This window comes from Camelus bactrianus, chromosome 26, assembly GCF_048773025.1.
Source record: "Camelus bactrianus isolate YW-2024 breed Bactrian camel chromosome 26, ASM4877302v1, whole genome shotgun sequence".
Taxonomy (NCBI): Eukaryota; Metazoa; Chordata; class Mammalia; order Artiodactyla; family Camelidae; genus Camelus; species Camelus bactrianus.
In genome coordinates, this window is record NC_133564.1 from 26,164,504 (window position 1) to 26,187,868 (window position 23,365).

General features: G+C 41.6%; 1 protein-coding gene and 1 long non-coding RNA gene across 9 annotated transcripts in view; one reads left to right on the forward strand and one right to left on the reverse strand.

The window, feature by feature from the left end:
* Positions 1–313: 313 nt before the first annotated feature.
* On the reverse strand, positions 314–21,326 carry LOC123616372 (uncharacterized). Its single transcript, XR_006724338.2, has 4 exons — positions 20,474–21,326; positions 13,675–13,734; positions 8,973–9,120; positions 314–1,974 (listed from the first exon to the last, which is right to left on the reverse strand). It is a non-coding gene; the product is annotated as an uncharacterized LOC123616372 (long non-coding RNA).
* Positions 21,187–23,365, forward strand: part of LOC105067618 (pro-neuregulin-1, membrane-bound isoform) — a 203,697-nt gene continuing 201,518 nt past the window's right edge. For all 8 annotated transcript variants that reach the window (XM_074353783.1, XM_074353781.1, XM_074353784.1 and 5 more), the window contains exon 1: positions 21,187–22,242. In XM_074353783.1, coding sequence (XP_074209884.1) covers positions 22,146–22,242 — 97 coding nt within the window. In that variant the 5' untranslated portion in view covers positions 21,187–22,145. The remainder of the gene's footprint in view (positions 22,243–23,365) is intronic.

Sequence of the window (23,365 nt, forward strand, 5' to 3'; positions counted from 1 at the left end):
AGGGTCTCTTCTAGGCACTTAAGGAAGGTGGATGACCCCAGGCCCAAGGGCTCTCCTCAGCTCTGCATCTGTCCCCTCCACCCAGTACCCTGGACAGACATCTCTAGGCAGAAGATCCTGGAAAGACTGGGGTTGTTTTTCTCACCAGTCCCAAAGATTATGGATTGGAAATCAACTTTGAGAAAATGGGAGTATATATTTTTAAAGTTTTAAATTATGAATTATGAGATTTTTTAACTCCTAGATCAGGTCAGATGGAAACTGTTTCAACTCACAGAGCAGCGAGACGTGTTCAATCATGAAAAAACATATGAATTTTTATTGAAAAATATATCAGTAAGCACACTTATATGACTCTGCTCCACTATTCTTATTTCTCATTCACACACACACACACACAATTCTGTGGACTGTAGAGAAACATGTACATTATGAGTGGATAGGAGCTGCATATAGCCCTGCAGTTCCATTGAAAATCTCTCCTTTCTTTAACATTACGGAAGTACTACACTTTTCTTCATTATTTTCTCAGATCAGCACAGACACTTCTGATCCATCCCACAGCCCAGATGATGTCCAGGCATTTCATACGCTGAGTGAAAGGAGCAACAGTCGTTAGGTGATTTCAAGCCCCTTGGATTGGGGGGCTCTGAGAACGTTTCTCAAGTGCATCCAAAGTAGGGTTTGTCAGTTCAGTCACGTGGCTTGCGTGGATCAAGGACTCCCAAACGAGGCAAGATTCTACTAACATCAAATATGCTATGCACAGCCACAGACACGCTTGAAACAAACTTCACAGCAGATGAGAAGTGGACAAGGAGCCATTAGGAGTGTGCAGCTGTGACCTCCGCCCGGGATGCTGTGATGTGATGGCTGTTGGAAGCCAGGTTTAATGGACAGACAGAGCAAGGACCAGCAGGGTAGGAGTAGGGTAGAGGCTCCTGTCTCGTGCTGGACACTGTGTTGCTTTTTCCACTGCCCAGCACATGCCAAGTGGGTGGCATCAACGTGGTCTGAAGCCATTCCATGCCACAGTTTCTTAGCTCCTGAGCTGGCCTGCTTCGTAATTCTGGAATACAGAGAAGAAAGAAATGGGCGAGAAAGCACTGCATTATGAGGGAGTGTGGAGAGTGGAGATGCTTCTAGAGGAACTGGAACTTAGATGGAAAGTCAAATCTGTTTGATACTAACACAAACACACATATTTAGTCAATATACTTTGAATTACCTTCAAAATTCATTGAACACGCTGTATTTGAATTACTTCAGAGAGTGTGTCTACTTTTCAAAAGGCTTTGATGTAGACCTTAAAATTTAGCCAGTTGGCCATACTAATAATAACTTGCTAAGCTAAACTTGACATTGAGGTAATAGACTGATGAAATACAAACTGATACCATAGCTTTATGATTCCATGAATTTCCTTCAATAGCCGTAATTTTTTATAGCTTTTTGTTGATGGTGGTGGTGGTAGGGGTTTTTTTCTTCCAATTTTATTGAGAGAGAATAGACATATAACATTGTATTTGTTTTAGGTGCACAACATGGTGATTTGATACAATTGTATATTGCAAAATGATCACCACAATCCGTTTAGTTAACAGCCATCGCCTTATGTACTGAGACATTTTTTTCTTGTGTTTTATAGCTTTTTATTACTCCTTTCCCGATGCTTTTGTTTGCATTTTGAAAGAACCTGAGAATAATTGCTAACACTTTTTGTGCATTTATTTTATGGCAGGCATTCTTCTAATCGCCTTTGTCTCTTGTGTCCCACACAGCATCCGTGGATGGAAAGTGCTTTTTGTTAATGTCTTTTATTGATACTGTGAATGAAGCACAGAGATGCTGGTTAACTTGTTCAAGACCACACAGCCAGTAACTGGTAGAATGAGATGTGAAGCCAGGCAGGTTGATTTCAGCACTTAAAATCTTCAACAATACTTTGTTGCCTCTAGAGTACTATGGATGCTTCTGGAAGAGAGACAAATAGGCTGCATCAGAGGGAGGAATTTCCAATTTTTCCCTTTTTAGAGTCATAGGCTGTTTGCATTTGTTTATTATAAGCATGCATTTATTTTTTAACATGAAAACAACAAAAAGAAATAGAAAAACTGATTTAAATAGATAGTGTCAGGGATCTATTTTGATCTAGATTTAGTTTTCCTTTTATTTATTTTAGTTTTAAAGTCATTCAAATGAAGATAGGTGTATGTGAAAACTGGGGACAATAAAATTATGACCTTTCTAAGACAGAGAGATGTCTACAAGCCCATTTTAATGGCAAGAGGATAATGTCAAGTCCTGGTCAACTATTTTGTATCATAGCTTATTTTAGCTAATTCTTTGCATTGGTTGGTTTACTGAACCTGGTTTCTGCATTTAATATATAAGATACACATTTAAATCTTTTTAGTCCTTTCTTTTTATTTGTGCTTCTCGACATGTTTAAGCAAGTGGTATCTTTCCATATAAGGGGCAAAAGAATTTGAGGCTGTGAGGCAGGCTGACAAAGAGGAAATATATCCTGTCTGAGCAAGCAAGAAAAAGAGAAAGGAGAGTGAAAATTCTTGAATCATTTAGCTCTTCAGAAAAAAAAAAATGTGGCCATAATTTCTCCATGCAGTTGATCTGTCACCTTAAATAAAAGTTCTAGAAATATAGCTATACTAGAAATGCCTGCCTGGGGCTCAGTCTTCATGTGTCAAATTGGGTAATGGGGCATTGGAATCAACTTCATGCCTGAAAAATTCCCTTCCGGTTCTCCCATCCTCTGAATCTCTAGGGCTGGTCTCTGTCCAGCCAGAAGTATTACTGGATACAAAAAAGTTTGTATCTTTTTTTTGAGAGTAAAATGAACAGCTTTTTCTCATGCATGTCAATGAAAATTTGGGTTGGAAAACAAAACTTTGTGATGGCGAAATAGTCCAGTTTATCTTTGACAGCACAAAATGTGGCATTCTAAATGAGAGTATCTTTTTAGATGGACTAGGAACTATTGCTTATGCTAGTTTCTTATTTCAACTCAAATAATAATCCTGCATAGAAATGGGAACAGGGAGAGCCGGCTAGTGTGTAAAATGCTCTAGAAGTATGTTATTATTCCTCAAGACCCGATTATGACCTGAAGAGGTGGTGGTTCTGATTAGCAATACTAATTGAACATTTTTCTAACGAGTCCATAACCTACGTACATTTTCCAGCTGTATACTGTAGCTCCCAGGGACTGGCAAGGCTGAATCAGAACATCTCCTTGCCAAGACTTGTCTGCAAATTCTTAACCTTTTTTTGTTTGCCAAGAACAAAGAAAAATTGTTGTAAACTTAGCTGCTGTTGTAACATATGAACAGTCTTTTTCTAAAAATGCAAATTAGACAAATAAGAATCATTACATCATCTGCCTCATGCAGTTACATTTGGGTTCTGCTATTGTGTGTTTATATTACTTTCATACCTTACTTGATACATTTTAGAGAGCTTTACTGTGTTCAGAGCACTTGCATATGTGAATATCATTTGATCTGTTCTGCCATCCAGTGTTTCTAATACATTTCGTTTGCAAAAACATTTGATACTTAAATTGATATGGTGCACATATCATACAACAATTGTTTTGATTATTGTTGTATGGAAAATTGTATTCTATCCTAAAATATAAGTGACACACATTTGGCAAAATAAGCTATTGTCAGTTTTTATTGCCACATGAGCTGGATTTTTGAATACTACCAAGTGCATCTGGTTTTTTTTTTTTTTTTTTAAGCAAAGGCATCATTTAATGGTTGCTATCCCAATACATGGGGAAAAGCCAAGTATTTTGGGTCAGGTGGATGACTACTAAAGATTTGATTAGGCTTAAAAATTTTATGCACTGAAAATTTTATTATTAACCTATAGATGACTAATAAACCCATTGCTTCAAGTGAAACCATATTTTTAGTTGTTCAGGCTTTGTTATTGTTCGGGTAAGAGCTGTCAGTTATCATTAGTTGTGACGAGAGAATTGATCAAGAACAGCAATTCATGGTTTTGTTTGGTGAGCAGCTACTATACCCCAGTGACAGAGAACACGTTCTCTGCTGGAATTGGAGGGCGACTGTACTGGAGATCTGTGGCAACAGGCATATGTCTGAGCAATTCTCTAAGTAAAAATGGGTAATTTGGAGTCAGACTTAAGATCACAAAACATGGCTAAAACTTGCATTTGTTCCTTCATCTGCCTGCTCCCACCTATTTGAGGCAAGGCGCGGTCTGCCCGGAGGGTTACCCTGAACAGCTAGAGCCTAAAGTGACCTCATTGTCCTTCAGCCAAATTGCTATCCTGCCTTTACCTTGAACGCACCACCGCCTTGCCGTTTTCTGTCTGGAGTACTTTTCCCCCTACTCTTCACTTTGGAAGCTCCTCCTTAACCTTTAGAGCGGCACTGAAGTTCATGTCCTTGAGAAACCCTTCCTTTGTAACACAGACGAAGTTTATTCCTTCTGTTAAACACCCTTACAGCATCCAGGATGTAACGTCCCAGCTGCGCATGTGGGATGAGGCTAGAAGAAGGAAGTTTTGTATTTGGTATCACATTTGAGAGGACGAGGACTTGGCGAAAGAAGAAGAAAACAAAGAATGCGTTTATATATGTTTCTCAAAGGCTTTTATTTTTATCTTTTCAGCGAAAACTGTTAACAAGTATCGTGTTTCTAATGTGTGGATACTAACGTGTCTCGCTCTGTGACATATACAAGATTAAGGACATCGCCTTTGTAAAGCTTAGATTTATTTGGAGAGGTAACTACAGAGAGATGTTCTATACAGACTCATATTAGGTATAATAGAACGAGGTGCTAGATTGTATGACATACAGACGACTGGCTTACACAGGGTCACCGGAGAGCTAAGACCGAATTTCTTTAACTTGCAGTACTTTCCCACAATATTCATTTGGGTTAATGCGCTACACTTACTAAATTGTCCACAAGCTAGCTAAACTAGAAATGTAGCAATATATTACCACATGAACACAAAGGGGCTTAATTATTCTCTAGCAAAGAAATATACAAGACAGGGAAACAGGAGAAGAAAACCGGAAACATCTGGAAATGGGACTCAGAACAGGGGACTGTATAGTAGAGAAGCCTGAACGTCAAGATGTAAGAAGAGGAAAGGGGACCAGAAGGAGGCTGCCAGCGCCAGAAATAAAGATATATTTTCATATCTCACTGTTGTGTCCTGAGCCAGTGCTGCTGACAGATTTTCAGATGCTCTTTTGAGGACTCATTTGGCACATCCAGGTCCTATAATATCTATCAATAGTTTGTTGGAATTGAGTAACATAGAAGCAATATTGGAGACTTGAAGAAATATGGCTGGTGTGGGGGGTGGAGTTCAAAAGAGAGAAATTAAAGTCCTGGTTACATGAGCAGCATATGTGGAGACACACAGCGCGTGCTTAGCCCATGACGAGTGCCCACAAAGTGTTCTTTTCAAATAAACAAAAGGACATTGCAGAGGGGTTCTCAGTGGAGGACACCGGGCAAGATCGCACGGCTCTCTAGTGATCTTGTTAGTGGCTGATGTCTGGCACAGCTGGACAGACAGGACACACCTCTGCTTCCTTAATTTCTCTCTTTGGAGCCATGTTTCCTCAAGCCTCCAATATTGTTCCTATGTTACTCACTTTCAACAAATGACTGTATCTCATTCTTGCCTGAAAAAGCCTGAAGGTGCCTCACCTTTCCTGATCTTAAACAGTTACCGTGTTCTCACTGCCTTGGATGTTCTCTGTGTGACCACTTCTCCTTACTCACCTTTCGTGTCATGAGGAGAAGTCAGCACTCCCTCTTTACACGGCACTCTCCACCCCGCCCTCCATCCCTTCACTTCTGCCCTGCCTTAGGACCTTCATCCAACATTTCTCTTCTGCATCCTCAGTTTCTCCCTTTCTTGTTTCCTTCCCTTCCACTGGACTTCCAAACATCCTTAATTTTTCCTTATTCTTGAAAAGAAATGAACTCAGAATCCTTCCTTCAAACATGATACCCCCTTGCGTGGCCCCCCAATTGGTCTATTTTTGTTGTTAAATTTTCTCAAAGAAGTTCCCTACATCAGAATTCTCAACAGATGGTTTGCGGACCTCTAAGAGTCCAGACACTTTTCAAGAAGACACTCAGCAACCTATCTGTTTGATGCCAGATTTTCTACATATATTTCAACCCAAACAAAATATTACAACAGACTGAATGCAGAAGCAGAGATGAGAATCCGGGTGTGTTCTCTTAAGCCAGACATTAAAGAGATTTACAAAAATGTAAACGAAAGCTTTCTTCTCACTAAAATTATCTTTGTTTGGGAAAATACAGTTATTTTTTCATTAAAATGATGTTATTTATATTAACATATACTGGAGTTGCCATTTTTTAATGAATTAATTCATTTTAAAATGTCTTCTTTTGTTTTAAATTTCTAGGAGGCTAAATACTGGTAGATATGACCCACAAAATCAAAAGCTCTCTGGGGTCCTGATACTTTTAAGAGTGAAAAGGAATTCTGAGATTAAAAGGCTTGAGAACAGGAGATCTACATTCATATTTCTTTTTCCCCACCACCCTCCCACCTTTCTTTTGTCTTGGCCCCACTGGTATCTTACATCAGATTTCTCAAAGTTATTTCGACATTAAAGACTTTTCCCCAGTGTTTTACTCTTCCTGGTTTCTCAGCAGTGATGAACATGCCTTAGCTCCCTTTTCTTAAACTTCTTCCTTCAGTGACAGCAAACTCCTCTGACTTTCTCCCTACCTTCCTGGTTACCCCTCTTTCCCTCTCTTGGTTCCTATTCGTGGAGATTTTTTCCCTCTCCGTTGTCTCTACATGCTTATCCTTACAGACATCTTCCCCATCTCTTTTCCTAAGTTTTTTGTAGATCTGAATTTTTCCCACCGTGTGAAACCCGAAGCATTCCAGTTGCCAGCTGACTATCGTGCATCTCACTATCAATGGCCCTAAAACCAAATTCAACAGCTGCTCTTGCAGAAACTCAATCCTCTTAGTTACCCAATCTTAACACCCCAGAGTAAGTGTCCACTCCTCCCCCTGCCACACCGCACGCGCGTGTTCTGATTGTTCTGGGCGTCTCCCATCCATTCCCAGACAAGGCATGATCAGAAACTTCTCATCACACACGTGGACTGTTTCAATGGTCCTTTATTGACTGCCCTCCCTTCTACCCACATGGAATTTCACCTGCCCAATTTTCCCTGCACATGCCGTCCAAGTTGCCATCAAAATTGTGTGTTTTCAACTTTGTAAGATTTTTAACCAGGAAAAGTTTTTTTTTCCACCAAAAACATCAATCCTAATATTTAGCCGTAGCTGGGCTGTACAGGTGGACTGATCCCTGACTGAAGAACTATGTGACGTTTCTTCTAGGCTGTGTGGTCACCCGCTAGTCGAGGTACTGGAGTAGATCTGTGTAGCTAAATGCCTCTTACCCTTTCACTCAGTCAGTCCTCTGTTTTCACTCTCCCCCTTTCCCTAACGTCCCATTCTTGGGCCCTTCTATAGTTCTTTAGCATGAATCATTGTTGGTTTCATCCTTCAGAGGAACAGCTTTTATGGCTATTTACTAATTTCGTTATCCCAGATCCATCAGCTTCCACCTTACAAAATCTGATACATCTTCCCTACTATTTTTTTTTTTATCTCTGCTAGCTTTTCTTTCTTTTTCTCATGGGTTAATACCCATTTTATCCCCCAAAGCAGAAACCAAAGATAATTTCCATAGTCTAGAAAAAATATTTCTCTAAGTTGCTAATTTTTGTTTTCATTTTCATTTGTGTGTTTTGGCATCTTGTAGATATAACCTGTGCCTTAGTTTACTACATGTTGGCATGGCTTCCAGATGTTTTTCTAAACCTTGAAAAAAAATAAAAAGACTGCTTCTGTTTCCACATAGAACACTTTTTTTTTTGATTTTTCATAGTTTAGGTCCGTAACACTGGGAAAAACAACAAATGCTGTCTTGCGTATATATAAATGCATATATACAAACAATAGAAGAAATATGCAATTTCCTATGATAGTAACGTTTGAAGACGTCATGACCAACGACAACAAAAAGCATTACTACTGTTAAGAGCTTGACCTTGAAAGTATAACCTTTAACTCCTGTGTTTGGAGATAGCATGCAATCAGGATATGAAACTCTAGAAATTTAAGTAAGATAAACGTGATTAGTTATGTATATAAAATACCTCTATATCCTAATTTTAGGGTAGGTCTGCATTGGACAACAAGTTAAATGATTTGACTGGATTAATTTAGTCAATTTAACTTGAACGATTAACTTGTGTTCATTTCCTCCTTTGAAATAACCACGGGATCATGTAGAGTTGGCACAATCTCTTTTGAATTAAGAACTGTTTTATACCATTGAAATTCTTCACTTAACTCTATCCCAAAATAATTCCCTTAAAAATAATACATTTAGCAATTTTAAAGAGGAAAATATTAGGGTCTATCAAAATTGAACAGTTAATTAACTAAACACCTAAGGAAACAGGCTCATTCATTACCCACCAAATATTTTCAACATTCCTAACAGGCAGAAATCACTCTATTCAGGACCACTGCAGATATAAAATTCCAATAACAAAGAAACTTCCCTCAAAGAAATGACACCTATTTATGTTTAAATTAAGATATATTCATCATCAGAAGGCAGATAGAGCTGTGGACAAGGACACATGAGCAATGTAATCAGGCATGGTCCTTAGATTCTAGGATTTGCAATGTAAGGAAGAAAGATCCAGCCAAAGAGTAAGGTGAAAATGTTAATTACGTTTGTACTCTGGAACATTTTTATAAGAAATATATGGGAATAGAACTGTGTTTTTGGCAGTTCCCGTCATGGTGTCAGCAAACCGATGTCATCCTTGTGGCTGCAGAAAGAGGACATTCTTTTTACCAGCCATGAGCCCCTTACCTGGAAGAAACTTTTGAAGAAACTCTTGAAGGAACTTTACAACCCATGTGCTCAAAGCATGGTGACCAGAGGATGCTCTCTGCCATGAGAATGGGAGGGTGATCTAACTCATTCAGGGCTGATAATGTAAAAAACATGACTTGAAAAGCTAAAAGGAAGAAAAAAAAAAAACCCAACTGTTTAGTCAAATTTCAGTATAGTGAAACCTAACTGTTAACCTTGTCTGTCCTTCTACTATAGTTGTCAAACAATAGTAATAGTCTCCTTCAAATAGGAGTTTAATTTTGGAGGCCCTTTTAAAAAATAAAGAATTATTAATACAAAATTAGTTACAGCCCTTGGAAGGGACTTCTGCAAGCGTGGAGCCCTAAGCCTAAGTTTTATTGGTTTCACCGTAATTCCACCTTAGTTCCCAGATATTTTCAATTCATGGGGCGTGTGATTAAAGACATGTAAGTCCAGTTAAATATTAGTTCCATCACCACATTGAAACACCTAGGGCTAGTTCATGAGTGGCTTTTATTAATGATCTGAGACATGGTCTACAAAAACGTTGATATCTGATTGTACAGATAATTGCATCCATGTCTACAGACCAGTCTGGATGGTTCAGACTTCAATGGCAACATTTCCTTTAGAATTGGGGCCCAATTTGTCAAAATCAGGATCACTATGTTCTTTCATCTTCCTTTTTACTTTGTCTATATAGATAGTCTGTGGACACGGTTAAAGCATGCTATATTATTGAATATTTGGAGATTGTTCCAGGATTTGAACATTGTAGATAACTTTGGTTTCTTGGAATTAGTTAATGCATACCACAACTTTCCTTGAAAAACACATTTGAGCCAAAGTGGCTTCAGGGAAGTGTTTTATGTTTTAATTAGGTTGGGAAAAGGAGATAAATTCATCTAGTCAGAGTAACATAGTAAATCTTGTTGAAAGGACCCTTTTCCTAAACGACCCAGCTATAATTTCATTCCAGCTGATTTTGCGGACTTGAAACACTTCACTCTGCTTTTCTGTCTCATAAAGAAGTTTCCGTTTGGGTTATTTGTACAGATCAACAGATAAAAACTTATGTACTAGAGCAGAAACAGCTCTGTTAAACATATCTCTTCTCCATGCCAACAATTTTGCTTCTTCAGGACCATGGACATTCCTTGGGAACACGTACACATTTCCCTAGAGAATCCTTAAGCTGTGATATATTTTTGAGTTAAATTGCTATTGTTTATAGAAAAGCTTTTTTTCCACCATCAATGCACATCAAAGTTTATCCAGCATTCATCTCCATGGCAGATGCTTTATCTTACTGATTATTTTGGCAGAAAACGTATGCCAAAAATCTCCCTGTGGGAAATAAAAGCAAACCTCCACCCTCCCAAAATAGAAAATAGCCACAATTTTTCAGATCCCCTTTGGACCTGTGGCTGAAGCTTATAAACCCTCCTGGAGTCCGTTTAGTGTCTGGGAGCCTGGCTGAAGCTTGGAGAAAGGGTTGGAGACAGGATGGTCTGCAAATAGAGGAGCTAGGATTGCTGCGTTGGGTTCGATCTGCTATCTGTGCAATTTTCCACATCACTTCCCCATCTGCCTTGTTTGTTCTCTCAAAAAATAAGAGTTTTATCACTTGAGCATTGTAAAACAGAATGTGAGAGGACTTTTAGAACCTGGAAAGCACCAAAGCAACTTGGAGGCACTGTGTCCATTGTTCAGCTCCTCATTTTACAGGAAAATTAAGGCTGGGAAAGCTAAGTGACTCCCCAAATCCATGGAGCTAGGAAGTGGCAGAGCTGGGAGAGTCACTGTAGATTCCAGCCTTTCTTCCTATTTGTCACTTCCTACCCTCTTCGAGATCTGCTGTCTAAAGCACTATATAAATTAAACTGTTTTTGTAAGTACATTAGGTTACTGTTGCTATGTAACAAATCATTCCAGTCTTAGCACCCAAAAGCAACACTCATTTATCAGCTCTCAGTTCTGTCATCCAGAAGTCTGGGCAGGGCATAACTAGGTCCCCCACTTAGGGTCTTACAAAGCTGAAATCAAGGTGTCAGCTGGGCTGTGCTCTGATCTGGAGCTCAGGTCCTCTTCCTGGCTCACAAACACTGTTGGCAGGATTCAGTCCCTTGTGGTTGTAGGACTGAGGTCCCTATTCTGTTACTGGCTCTCAGCCAAGTTTGCTTTGAGCTCCCAGAGGTCACCCTCCATTCTGAGGCCTGTGACCCTCTTACTTCATAGCAGCTACTCTTCAGAGTCAGTAGGATGAGCTTTCTCTTCAAGAAAGGCCCAGCCCTCCTTTAAAGGACTCACCTGCTTAGGTCCGGCCCACCCAGGATAATCTCCCTCCAGATTAACTCAAAGTCAACTGATTGATAATCTAATCACAGGAGCCATATCCCATAATATCCATAGGTCCCACCCATACTTAGGAAGAGAGGATCATACAGGGGGTGTGCAGAGGGGGCGAGAACCTTGTGATTAGAACTAGAATTCCATTTACTAAATCTACTAAATCTTCTACTCAATCAAGTACTAGCTTCCCTTTTTCCCCTCCTCTTCCCTTCTGCTGCCTCCCATTGAGCCAATTGAGATTCATCTGTCCTACAGAAAACCCAGAAACGGATGATGAGAGGAGGTGAATTAGGAGCAGTGTGGTGGAAACTTCAAATCCATGAAAAAATCTCATTTTTATTAGTTGTATTTATTCTTTGTAGCCTTAAGAGCCAATGGCCTGGGATAATTCAGAAGTACCTATTCAGTAACTACTGAATAGTTTTTTAAAAATTGCCTCTTCTTTTAGTAAAAAAGTTGGCCTGGATTCAGAGCTGTTTGGGGAAACCTGGATTCAGAGATGTAGGAGCAACAGCAGCTGGAAGTCAGGAGACAGTGACAACCAGCAGAGGTGCCATTTTCCTAGCGCCTCCTGCAGGTTGGCCACTTGACTCACAGGGGCTCATTTAATCCTCACAACAGTGATGTGCTATGATAGATAATACAGCTGGGAAGCGGCAGAGTCAGAATTCAGAGCGCTGACTCATTGGTGCTTTCTTTGCCAAGCTTCCATCGAAGGTTCAAGGTGGAGACCGTGACCCTGGGAGGCGCTCAGACCCAGAAGCAGAGAGGAGGGGATGGGAGATGGGTCTGCTGGCTGACATGCAGTTTCTGAGAGGGAGGCCTTTCTAAGCAATCACAAAATAGCACATCATCAAGTTATTATTTTTCTTTATAGACAAATTTACAAATAAGGAATGAGTTGAACTTTATAATACCTCCTTATGATGCTTAGTGAGTAACAAGCATTGATATCAGTATACAAGTTTTTTTTTTTTTTTTTAACGTGGACAAATACAGCATAGAGTAGGTCGACAAGGGGGCTAAAATGGATTTAAGTACATAAAAATGTAATGATAGAGACCAGCGAGCCTTAACCTTGAACCTGCTAACCGTAACTGTTGGCTGAACCAGTCCGTGAAGATACAGCTCATAAGCTGCAGAGCCTGGAAAAGTCGTGGCTACTTCGTGAAAGTCTCCTTTGCGTGGGAGTAAAAACTTGTATTTGGAAAGATTTCAAAACCCTTCAACTGCTGCTCCATCACTCTCAAGTTGAATTAAATGCAAATTGTGAATTCTTTGAATACATTTGCAGTCTGTTCATTTTAACATGCAGGTGTTGGACGTGTACTTGAGGGAGATAGAGGGGTGACTCCTGAGGCCTCATTCCCGCAGGGCAGAGACAGACTGGAAAACAAATAAGGGTGCAAACAAAGGTGCTCGGCTGAAGGGACACAGAAGGCAGACACTCGTGCAGCAGCAAATGATCCTGTTGGGGAGTCAGGGGAAAACAGACAGAAAAGGTGGGGTTTGAGTTCTATTAGACACAAAAGGGAAAGAAGCTTTAGGTAGCAGGAAAAACAGTCAAAGGCCCAGAAGTAAAAGAAGTTATAGTTCGGTGTGACCAGAGTACACCGAATACCGGGAACAGGTAGAAAAGAGGTTGAGTATTCATGCAGCACTTAAATTGGGAACGACCTGACTACCCTCTAAGGAGAAGTTTCAATTTTATAGCAACAGGAATCCAATAGAGAAATCCCATAAAGGATGACAAGATAATAGCTGTGTTTTAGAAGATTAACTCTGGTAGCAGGAAGGAGAAGGGCTGGGTGTGAACAAGGAAACTGAAGCAGTAAGAAAAGAGGCTGAAAAAGACGAGTCTAAGAATGACAGTGGACCCAGATCCACGGAGAAGCAAAAGAGCCAGGTGATGAGGATAAGAGCTGCTTCAGAGGGGAAGGCGCTGGAACTGGAGCATCAAACGGCTGGAACTGGGGAAGAAGAGAAGGGTGTGGGGAGAAAAATGATGATGCTGGCCTTTTTTTTTTTTTTTTATCCTTTGGTGGGGTAATCAGATTTATTTATTTACTTACTTACTTATTTATTTATTTGCTTACTTATTTATTTTTTAATTTTTTTTAATGGAGGTACTGGAGATTGAGCCCAGGACCTTGTGCATGCTAAGTATGTGCTCTACCACTGAGCTATACTATACCCCGCCCACAACGCTGACCTTTTGATCTTGCACTTTGTCTGTTTTTTGGTGGGCAGAGAGGGTTAAGGATTAATAAACTGTTCAGTTTGAGGCAGTTGAAAATAGAGGCTTGGAGTTTAGGAAAAAAAATACACACACACAGACACGTACCTTTGTGAATGACCAATGTTTGATGTAGTGGCAGTGAATCACAGTTTTTCTAGGATTATTCTGTAGTTCAGAAAAACAAAAATAGTTTTAAATATTGAGCCACGAGCTAGCATTCACAACACAGGTAGACGAAGGAAAAAGAATCAGGAAAAAGAGATAGAGAAAGTTCCACCATTAGGACATGACTACAAGTCGCTGGAAAAGGTTTCAAGATGTTGTGTGTGTCCGTGTCCCGTAAACATAAAGACACGTCAAAGGACAATCAGGAAGGCCCTGGTAAGTTCTGAGCAGTTCCGTGAGATCAGTGGTGAGCTGGGGGAAGAAATGGATTCCTTGAGCTGATAAAAAAAGGAACTGAATGTTCAGTCAAAGAAGGAAAGAAAGAGTCAAAAGAGAGATTTTTGTTGCTGTTGTTCTGACTTCTTTGTGAAAATGGGGAAAGGTAATGTTCATGGAGAAAACTGGGGGTTTGGGGTGACCTGGCATTAGAGATTGGCAGTTGGACAAGGAAGGGAAAGAACCAATAATAATTCAATGAAAGTTTTTTAGTTAAGAGGGAGAAAAGTAAATTTTAAAAGAAAGCAATGAGTTGAGAAAATGTGCATTAAGTTCTTTTACCTTGCACTTCTGAGCTAGAACTGTAGTTTTAGTACATTCAGTAAACACACAGTGATGTAAATCCTAGCTCATTGCTGGCTCTCAGGAGTCTACTTATTACCATGGAAATAAAAGTAATAGTGGATTTCTACCTCATATGTCATTAGATGATTTTTGTAAACAACTACAAAAGAAAAAAATGGCATAATTCCAAAGCAATTGGAACCTAAGCAAAAGTGACTTTCTCTTGCTATCTACAATACCAGGTTTTGGTCAATCTTCAAGACAGAAGTTGCAAATGGACTGAGATTTTTTTTGTGCCTGGATATATCTGCTTTATAGGACCTCAAGATTTCAGTCTGCTCTAGGACTCAACCAAGATCACTCACAAATGCTAATCCAAACATATTTCTTAGACATTCAATGGAATATCTAGGATCCAGGATCACTCCCAGAATTTCTTGGGTCCCAAAAGCATCCTACATGCTGGATAAGACCCTAAGCAAGACCAGAGCTCTCTGAGCCGTTTGAACTAGGTGGTTTCCATCTTGCATCTATGGGAATGGGTTGGAACAAGCTCATTCTTTATGATTAAGCAGAAAAGACAACATTTTCCATAAGAATGCAATCTTCTGCATGGTTGATCACCAGTTATTTTTTGGGATGGTCATTTAGTTTCTGTCAAGTTAGCTAATTGTCCTGCTAAATCATCTTTACAAGATGACTTGCTTTCTTGAGTTGTTAATCCTTGGGAAATTCTTTTCCCAAATGAATGAGAATTGAAAGATATACATATATATTTTTAACATACACATACACAAAATTTCCCAAACATCTAGTGTGTTGGAAGTTGATCTGTTGCAAAGTAACTTGAATTCTAGGCCTGGGTCCAGGGGTGTAGATGACTGTAACATTCCACTGAGAACTTCACTCTTGGCTCTTAGCTGAAAACTAAAAATCCCTAGTCAAGATATATGAAGTACTGAGCTCTAACTTGAGCAGGAACTGAAAAAAAAAAAAAAGGCAGGGAGGGTTGTATTCATAAAGATTTAGTAAGGAAGTTAGAAGGAATTATGTGGGAAAGAAGGAAAAAGAATGACTGTGGTGTTACTACATGCCTGGGCCAGGTACACAATATTGTGGGCCAGGGTTTCATTCCATACAGACCAGTTATCATGATGACATTATGAAGTAATTTCCTATACACTATGATCTGTTTTGGAAATGCTTTCTGCCAGGTGTCTCTTCTGAAATACACTGATGCCAAGAGTTGACCTGTTAAATTACTCTCACTGTTCAAATATTTGAAGTACTAATTCATCACTCATGCCCTTAAATTTATATTTTAACATCATTATAAATTTAACAGGGGCGAATCTTTTCACAATAATGAATAAAGTGACTCTTGAAAGGAAGGACGTTAACCGTGGAGAGGATCCTGTGGGGTGACTCTTAAAAGCCACGGAAGTATCTGAATCTCTCTCTCTCAACTATATATGAGGTGTTCACAGAATCTGAGCCCCACGCATGTATGGAGAAATGTCTTTGCATTTGGTATATGGATCTGCATGATGGGAAGTGATGAAAATATTAGGGGAGCTAAATCTAAACTCAAAGATAATTGTAAGGTGATTACTAGGTGCCATTCACTGAGATGACAATATATGGACTAACCACTAGTCTGTAAAGTGAAAAACCATCTTATGGGAAGAGGAACCTTATATTATGCCAAAGTTAGAAAGGGGTTTTTAACTCTCTATTAACAATACCATGTTTAAAAGTTTTCCTCCATGGTCATCTTGTCAGAACAGCCTTGCTAAAACCCAGCTCTTTTATGGGTCTCTCTGACACCTCGTACAAATGCAAGGGAGGAATTGCAGCCAATAAATGTCATCTACAGGTGAAATTTGCAGAGGCAATTTAGGAAAAGCAGGTAAGTATTCCCTTGAGATTTTACCATGTCACAAAAGTTATCATCTCACCTCTTAAAGTTTTGGGAAATTATACTGATTAATCAAGATTCTTATTCTGTATGTTTGTTCCTTGGAAAGGCTTATTTCAACTGAAGTTATCCCAAAATGTTATGCCTGGTGTCATTAGCAACATCATCATTTTCGAATTTACCAAATAAACATAAGCATATTTGTATGTATGGAGATATATATATATATCTCTATATATGAAAGCAATCCTATTTATCCTCATTTATATACCAAATAACAAAATGTATGTAATTGGCTATGATGAGACAGGCATAGTGCTAGAAATATAACATAGAACACGGAATAGTCAATCTTCGCCTCCCCCCAAAGATTACTGCCCAGTAGGAACAGATTATTGTAAAAAAACAATCACAAAAAGATCCCTGTAAAAATAAAAATCACACACAAAAAATAATTACAAACTGGAAGAAGTGTTATGAAGGAGATGCAAAAGTGGGATGGGAGATTAAAAGCATCTCCAAAGGGAATGGAAAGCTTTTCTGAGCAACTGGAATTTAGTTGGAGCCTGAGCGATAAGTGGAATCAGGCAAAGCATGGTCATTGTGGGAAAATCCATGCACAGGAAACAGCAAGTGCAAAGGCACTGAGACCAGAAAGAATGACAAGCTCTAGAGACATGTTGCAAAGAAGCCTCCATGTATGAGGCATAGAGAGTGAGGGGTGAAGCCTGGTGAGATCAGGCTGGAGTTAGGCACAGCCTAGCCCTTCAAGGGCATCGGTATGGTTCTCCACTGAATGCTGTGTATAGCCAAATAATTGGAGGGAGCAAGAGTCTAGGTAGAAAGCTTTACTATGATCAAAGCAAAGATAGGATGAAGGCTTGGATTGGGGTGGTACTTTGTGAAAAGAGGTAAGAAGAGACTGAAGTCAAAAATGACAGGATTTGGGGGAGTTGGCAGTAGAAAGGAGGTGTCAAAGATGATTGTCAGGGGAGGTGATTAGTAACTGACTGATAGAAAATGGTAATGTCAGGGGGAAGGGTATATATAGCTCAAGTGGTAGAGCGCATGCTCAGCATGCAAGAGGTCCTGGGTTCAATCCCCAGTACCTCCTCCAAGCAGAAATCAATGAATAAGCTGAATTACCTCCCTCTCATTAAAAAAAGAAAGAAAGAAAGAAAGAAAGAAAGAAAATGGTAGTGTCAGAACCAGGCTTTTAAACATTGATTCTATTCTATTTAAATTCATTCTATACAAAACTGTTTAGTCCTTACTAGGTGCAAAGTATGATGCTAGGAATTCTCGTGGATAGCAATGTGAAAAAAGTGGTTAAAAGCATATATTATCTCCACCTTTTATAGACTCACATTCAGATACAGTGTTTTTCATTTCCAGTAGAGGAAAGATAAATAATAACTATACCCCCACACATATATGTGCACACACACTCACAAATACAGACTTACACACACATGTACGACTGCATATGTGTATGTGTATATATTTGTATATACGTATATATAAATTTGAGGTATTTGCATCACACGCACATCTTAAGTATGTGTTGCAAGAGGATGAGGGAGACAAACAATTAGTGTGGAGGTGGGAGAAATCAAAAAGTTGCATGAGATTGTATTCTTAAAAAAAATTAAAATGTTTCAAAGGCTGTTAAGTCTTATATCTCCACCACACAACAGAAGAGATTTATAACACTGACCCCATTTTTCAAATAGTGTCCAGAAAAAGAAATTAGGCACTAGTATTCAGCTGTATAGTCCATTTTGGATCTACAATGTACCCCTACAATCATGAGAGCAGTCTTATCATTAATAATAATGATAAATAATAATAACAACCATCACTGGTATACGATCATGTTTAAAAATCACACAAACAAGCGGAAAAGCATAAACACAGATTTCATTTTAGTGCTGTTTGAACGTTACCTTTTTAGGATTTTTCTTAGGATTCTAAACTCAACAGTTTTGTTATCAAACTAACTCTCTTCATTGCAGACAGAACTTGAGTAGTTAATAATTCTGTTAAATATTTTCCAAATGTAACGGAGGACACCATTTCCAATTTTAGAAAGGTATCTTGTTGGTCAGGAGTCTTCTGTTTAACAAACTCAACTTCTGTGTTGATTCTAAGAGTCTAACTAAACAAGCGGGACAATTGGTAATCAGCGAATTCTTAAGGCTTCTTTTATCTGATTTTCCTTACACAATGGTCTGCTTGTTTCAGTTTTGTGTGTATTCATTTTGACTGCCTGTTAACGTCTTCTATTTATAATAATAGTATGTGAAAGTAGTATCTAATCTCTAAGCTAGTATATAATTGCAGACCATCACTATAATTGTGCAGATAGTGGAATATGTTTGAAATCAGTAGAAGTGAATTTGCCATGAAGCTAAAATGAAGCTTCAGGACCTCTCACTTCTAAGTTTCCCTTTAACATTCTTGGATCTAAATTTGTATTTTTTTGTATTTTTAATTTTGTGTTTTTGTTCTTTTCCTTTATAAAGATCTCCCATATCTTAATAAGCTTCAGAGCCCAGAAAACTTATCTGGCCCTGCTTTTCATCTGTATTGTAACAATTAATTTGTTTTAATACTTTTTTTTCATACTATTTTAGCTTCATGGGAATGGGGCAGTTTTTTTTTTCTTTTCTTGTTTCTCTACAGTCCAGCATTTAGTTCAGTAAATGCTTTGTGAATTAGTGACTAGGTCATGTGCATTTGTTGTGTTGAGCTGGTGAGGGAGATTTTTCTTTTGCATTCATGCATGTTTATTAATAATGAATTTGTTGCAGTTTTTAAAAAAGTAATCTTTAGAAATTATCTCGTCACTTAAAAGTTAAAAATATCTATATACAGAATTTTAAATTAAATTCCCATTGCTGCCAATATGCACAATAGTTTGCAACAATGTAATCTAGCTTCATGTATTAATGTTCTTTCTGTTTTCTTTTTTTTCTTTTTAAAATTTTCTTGGAGTATTTTCCAAACGGGAACTAATGAGAGAAGGGGTATTACATTTGGACAGCTTTGTAGAGTCTAAGAGGGCTTCTGGATGGTAAGCCTAGCCATAGAAAAATGCTATGGTGCCTCATAGCATTAATTTAAAGCTGTCATTTAATATAAGATGTACATTTTGTCTTGCTTTATTTCTCAAGTTGCTTATTTATAAATCTCCACTCTATTTTTCAGGAGTTGACATATGTTGACAGTTGGCATGTGTCACCTGAGAGCTGATATACCCTAAGAGCTGAGCAATACATAACAAATTAATACAATTATACCATGAAGACATGTCCTTGTTTCTAAATGAGACAACTGAGGTTCATATTCAGACTTTCAAGAAAACAAAATAGTCTTCTCCTTTTTCCATCCCTTGTTCTGATCATTTCCAAGGGTTTTATGAAAATGCAAAACAAAACCAAATTTGCTACTTCCTGACCATAGAGATGACTAATTAAGGACAATCTCAAACCTAGTTTTCCAACTGGCTTTCTGTTTTATTTGGAAAGATCTGAAACTTTTTTTTTTTTATTAATTCCAAATTACATTTCTGCTTTAGATCCTTCAATTCTAAAATAATGATATCTCTAGCAACATGGAGCAATTGTACACTAAGCCCTTACAGGGTCTCATGTCCTGGAGATAAAGTACCCCTTGTGCAAGGGCTCCCCTTTTCTGAGTTTTGCTGTTTCCTGTTTGTTAAGTAGTGGCCCCACCTGGGAAAGTATGGTTATGTCAGCCAAAATTCAACTCCAGTTTACATTAGACTCTGTGGAATATTCTAGTGCTATTCAGTGTTCACAATCTCCTGGATTTTGCTGTGTTTATGGCCCAGTCTAATTTACATGTGGTGTTTGTTGGGAGGTTATCAGAAGCTATTTGGACGTCAAACTCTTTTTAAATTAAATAATGTGGCACTATTGCTAAGATAGCTTTTAACAGTTTAACCCACCCAAAAGATTCTCATTTACAATGCAAATTGAAGGAGAATAAAATTCTTCTTAATTTAGGAGAGTTTTAAAATGAACGGGTTTGCCCCCCACCCACTTCACACGTACGTAGCAAGAAAGCACCCCGGGTTTCACCTTTATTTGAAATGGTGGCGTTTAGAAAATATACCAAGAAGGCCGGGTGTAGGTAATGGATCCGTTAGCATTAATCCCAGAGGATGGAAAAAGAGGAGCAAAGCACTTTTAAAGAGAAGTAAATAAATTTCCTATACGGATGGCTGGTACTCACCTCTTCCAGACCACAACACATGAGCCTGCCACTGTAAAAGAACCTTCTAAGTTAGCCACAGCTCTGATAAAACTGTGAGAACGTTTTCTCGATCATTCCGCGGTGGCCTTTAACTTTTGTCCTCCGCAGCGGGGTGCTAACGTTTTCTGGATTTTCCTGCTCTTTAGAATTCTCCACCAGAGGGAGGACAAGGCAAGGCGAAGTGGGTTTCACCCGCAGTTCTGAGCGAAGTTTGAAGCCGAGAAAGCGAGCATTGATGAATTAAGCATCTCTGGTTCCGTCTCTCCGCTCTCCTACTCGCTCTCTCAGCAGGACTGAGTGACTCCAGCTTTTGCAGTCATTTTATTGTCCGTGTGATTGCCTTTCCACTGGGGTTTTATCAGCTCTTTTAAAAATTAAGTTGTAGTGAGAGAGACAGTTTATGACCCCCTCCTTTGAAGAGGCCGGGCTATTATTATTATTTATTTTAGGGAAAGCTGAAGATGAGAATTCCGACAGGCGTGTCGTTAAACGCACGAAGACAGGACACACACACATCCAAGGAGTAGCTTTGGGAAGATGACGACATCTGACCGCCTTTAAGGCTCCCTGAGCCCTTCCCGTGTGTCCACAACCGCTTTACACTCAAACCCCTTTCTACCCAGAGTTCATCTTTGCCCTACATGCTTGCGGGATTTCTCACTAACGTAAGAAAGGGCTGAACCCCAGACTGAGGAAACAGCCAGCAGTCCTTTCCTTCCCACGGGTTCCAGAGCTTTCATTTGGCGGGCAGGTGTCAGAGTTGCAAACTTTTGTCTCCAGCACTTCTCCGCGCAGAAGGGAAGGGAGCGGCCCTCCCGGGCGCTGCCTGGCTGCGGAGAGCGAGGCGCCGGAGCTCCCGGGTCCCTCCCTGGGTCCCGACTCTCCCCGGGCCGCTCGCGTCGGCTCCCGCGGGCGCGGCGGCGGCGGCGGCGGCGGCGGCGGCGGCGGCGCGCAGCTTCCAGCGACCCCTGTCGGGGGTGCCCGGCAGCCGCCCCGCGCGCCGCCCCCCGCCCGGCCGGGCTCGGGGAGGGAAAGGGGCTGCGCCCGCGAGCGCCGAGCCCAGGCTCCTCCCGGTGGCGTGTCCGCGCCTCGGGGTGGGGGTGTGGTGGGGACGAGGGAGGGGGCGAGGCCAGGGGAGGGCGAGAAGGAGGCGCCAGCCTTCAACCTGCAGGAGGGAGGTGGTGGCGGTGGGGCAATTGAAAAGAGCCGGCGAGGAGTTCTCCTCAACTTGTCGGAACTCCGGCCTCGCGCGGAGGGCAGGAGCGGAGCGGCGGCGGTGCCCGGGCCAGACGGTGATCGCCTCTCCCTCGTCGTGTCGGGCTGCGAGCGCGCCGGGCCGAGGCCGCGGCAGGAGCCGACAGCGGCGGGAACCGAGAACTTCCCTGCGCGACGGGAGCCGCCCGGAGAGCGAGCGCGACCGCCTGACGGAGCGTCCCGCCCGTCCCAGGTGGCCCGGACCGCACGCCGCGTCCCCGCGCTCCCTGCCGGCGACAGGAGACGCCCCCGCGGAGCGCGCGCCGCAGCCCGGCCGCTGGCTCTCCTCCCGCCCCCGGAGGGAGAAACTTTTCCCAAAGCCGACCGCAGCCCTCGGACCAAACTTGTCGCGCGTCGCCAGGAGCCGTCCGCGCAGAGCGTGCACTTCTCCGGCGAGATGTCGGAGCGCAGAGAAGGCAGAGGCAAGGGGAAGGGCAAGAAGGACCGAGGCTCCGGGAAGAAGCCCGCGCCCGGGGCGGGCGGCCCGAGCCCAGGTGAGTGCGCCGCGCGGCCGGGGCTCCGCGGTTCTCCTCCTCCTCCTTCTCTTTCTCCTCCACTGGATCCGTCGCCTCTCCCTCGTCCGCCCGCTCCCTGCGCTCCGGGCGCCTGGCCCTGCCTCCTGGCGTCCGCGGGGCCGGGCGGTGCTCGCCCTCGGTGGGGCCGCCCCTCACCTGGGCGCCCAGCCCTACTCGGGTGCCCGCACCCCCGCGCGCAGGGTGAGGGGCGGCGGCCGGGCCCGCGCCCGGGGGAGGATCCGCGACGCGACGCGCCGCGCTCCCTGGCACGGCCTTTGCCCCGCGCCCCGCCGCTGAGCCCAGCCCGGGAGCCGGACCCGGAGTGCAGGAGCCGAGGCCCGGCGCGCGCGCGCGTCCCGCGCCAGCGGCGCTTTGCACGGGCCCCGTCTGCCCTCTAGCGAGAAGAGCGGGAACGGGGCTCCCCTCGGAGTGCCTGGCTCGGAAGAACGAGGTGCTCTGGAGAGAGAAGCCACGCGAGCAGGCACGCATCTGTGTTCCGGGCCCCGGGGAGGGAGTGCAGGGTCGCAGTGTGTGCGGCCGCTCACCCGGGTTCAGGCCTGTGGTAGTGCATCAGCTGAGAGGGATTCCTAGAGGTCAGCGAAGCAGATAAAAATCCAGCCCAGTGCCATGAAATGGTCAGCTCCAAATAAGTTCTCAAACTTTTGGCTTTGCAGTTCTGTTTTTCAGGACGTCCTTGATAAATATGGTTAATTTATGTTCCCAAGAAATACTCAAAAGTGAAAGTTCACCTGAAGTTTTGAACCCAGTTGCTTACTGCTTATATGATAGAATGAAATGGCGATTGAGGCTTTCCAGAGACAAATCTAGTTAGTACTTGATAATCAGAACAGGGACATGAATGACAGTCTTACCTTATATTTCCCTAAGAAGGGCTGATGCTTCAGGCACTATCTTGGACGGAGGAGGCACCCCAAATACATACTTGGTTATGAGAGATTGAGTGAAGAAGATACTGAAACAAAACAAAAACAAAAAATGGAGGGGAGGAGGAGGAAGATAAGGAAGGGCCTTTTTCTACTGCTGCCATTCCCAGTTGTTAACTGATCCAGATACCTTAAGTCACTAGAACATCCTCCGGCAC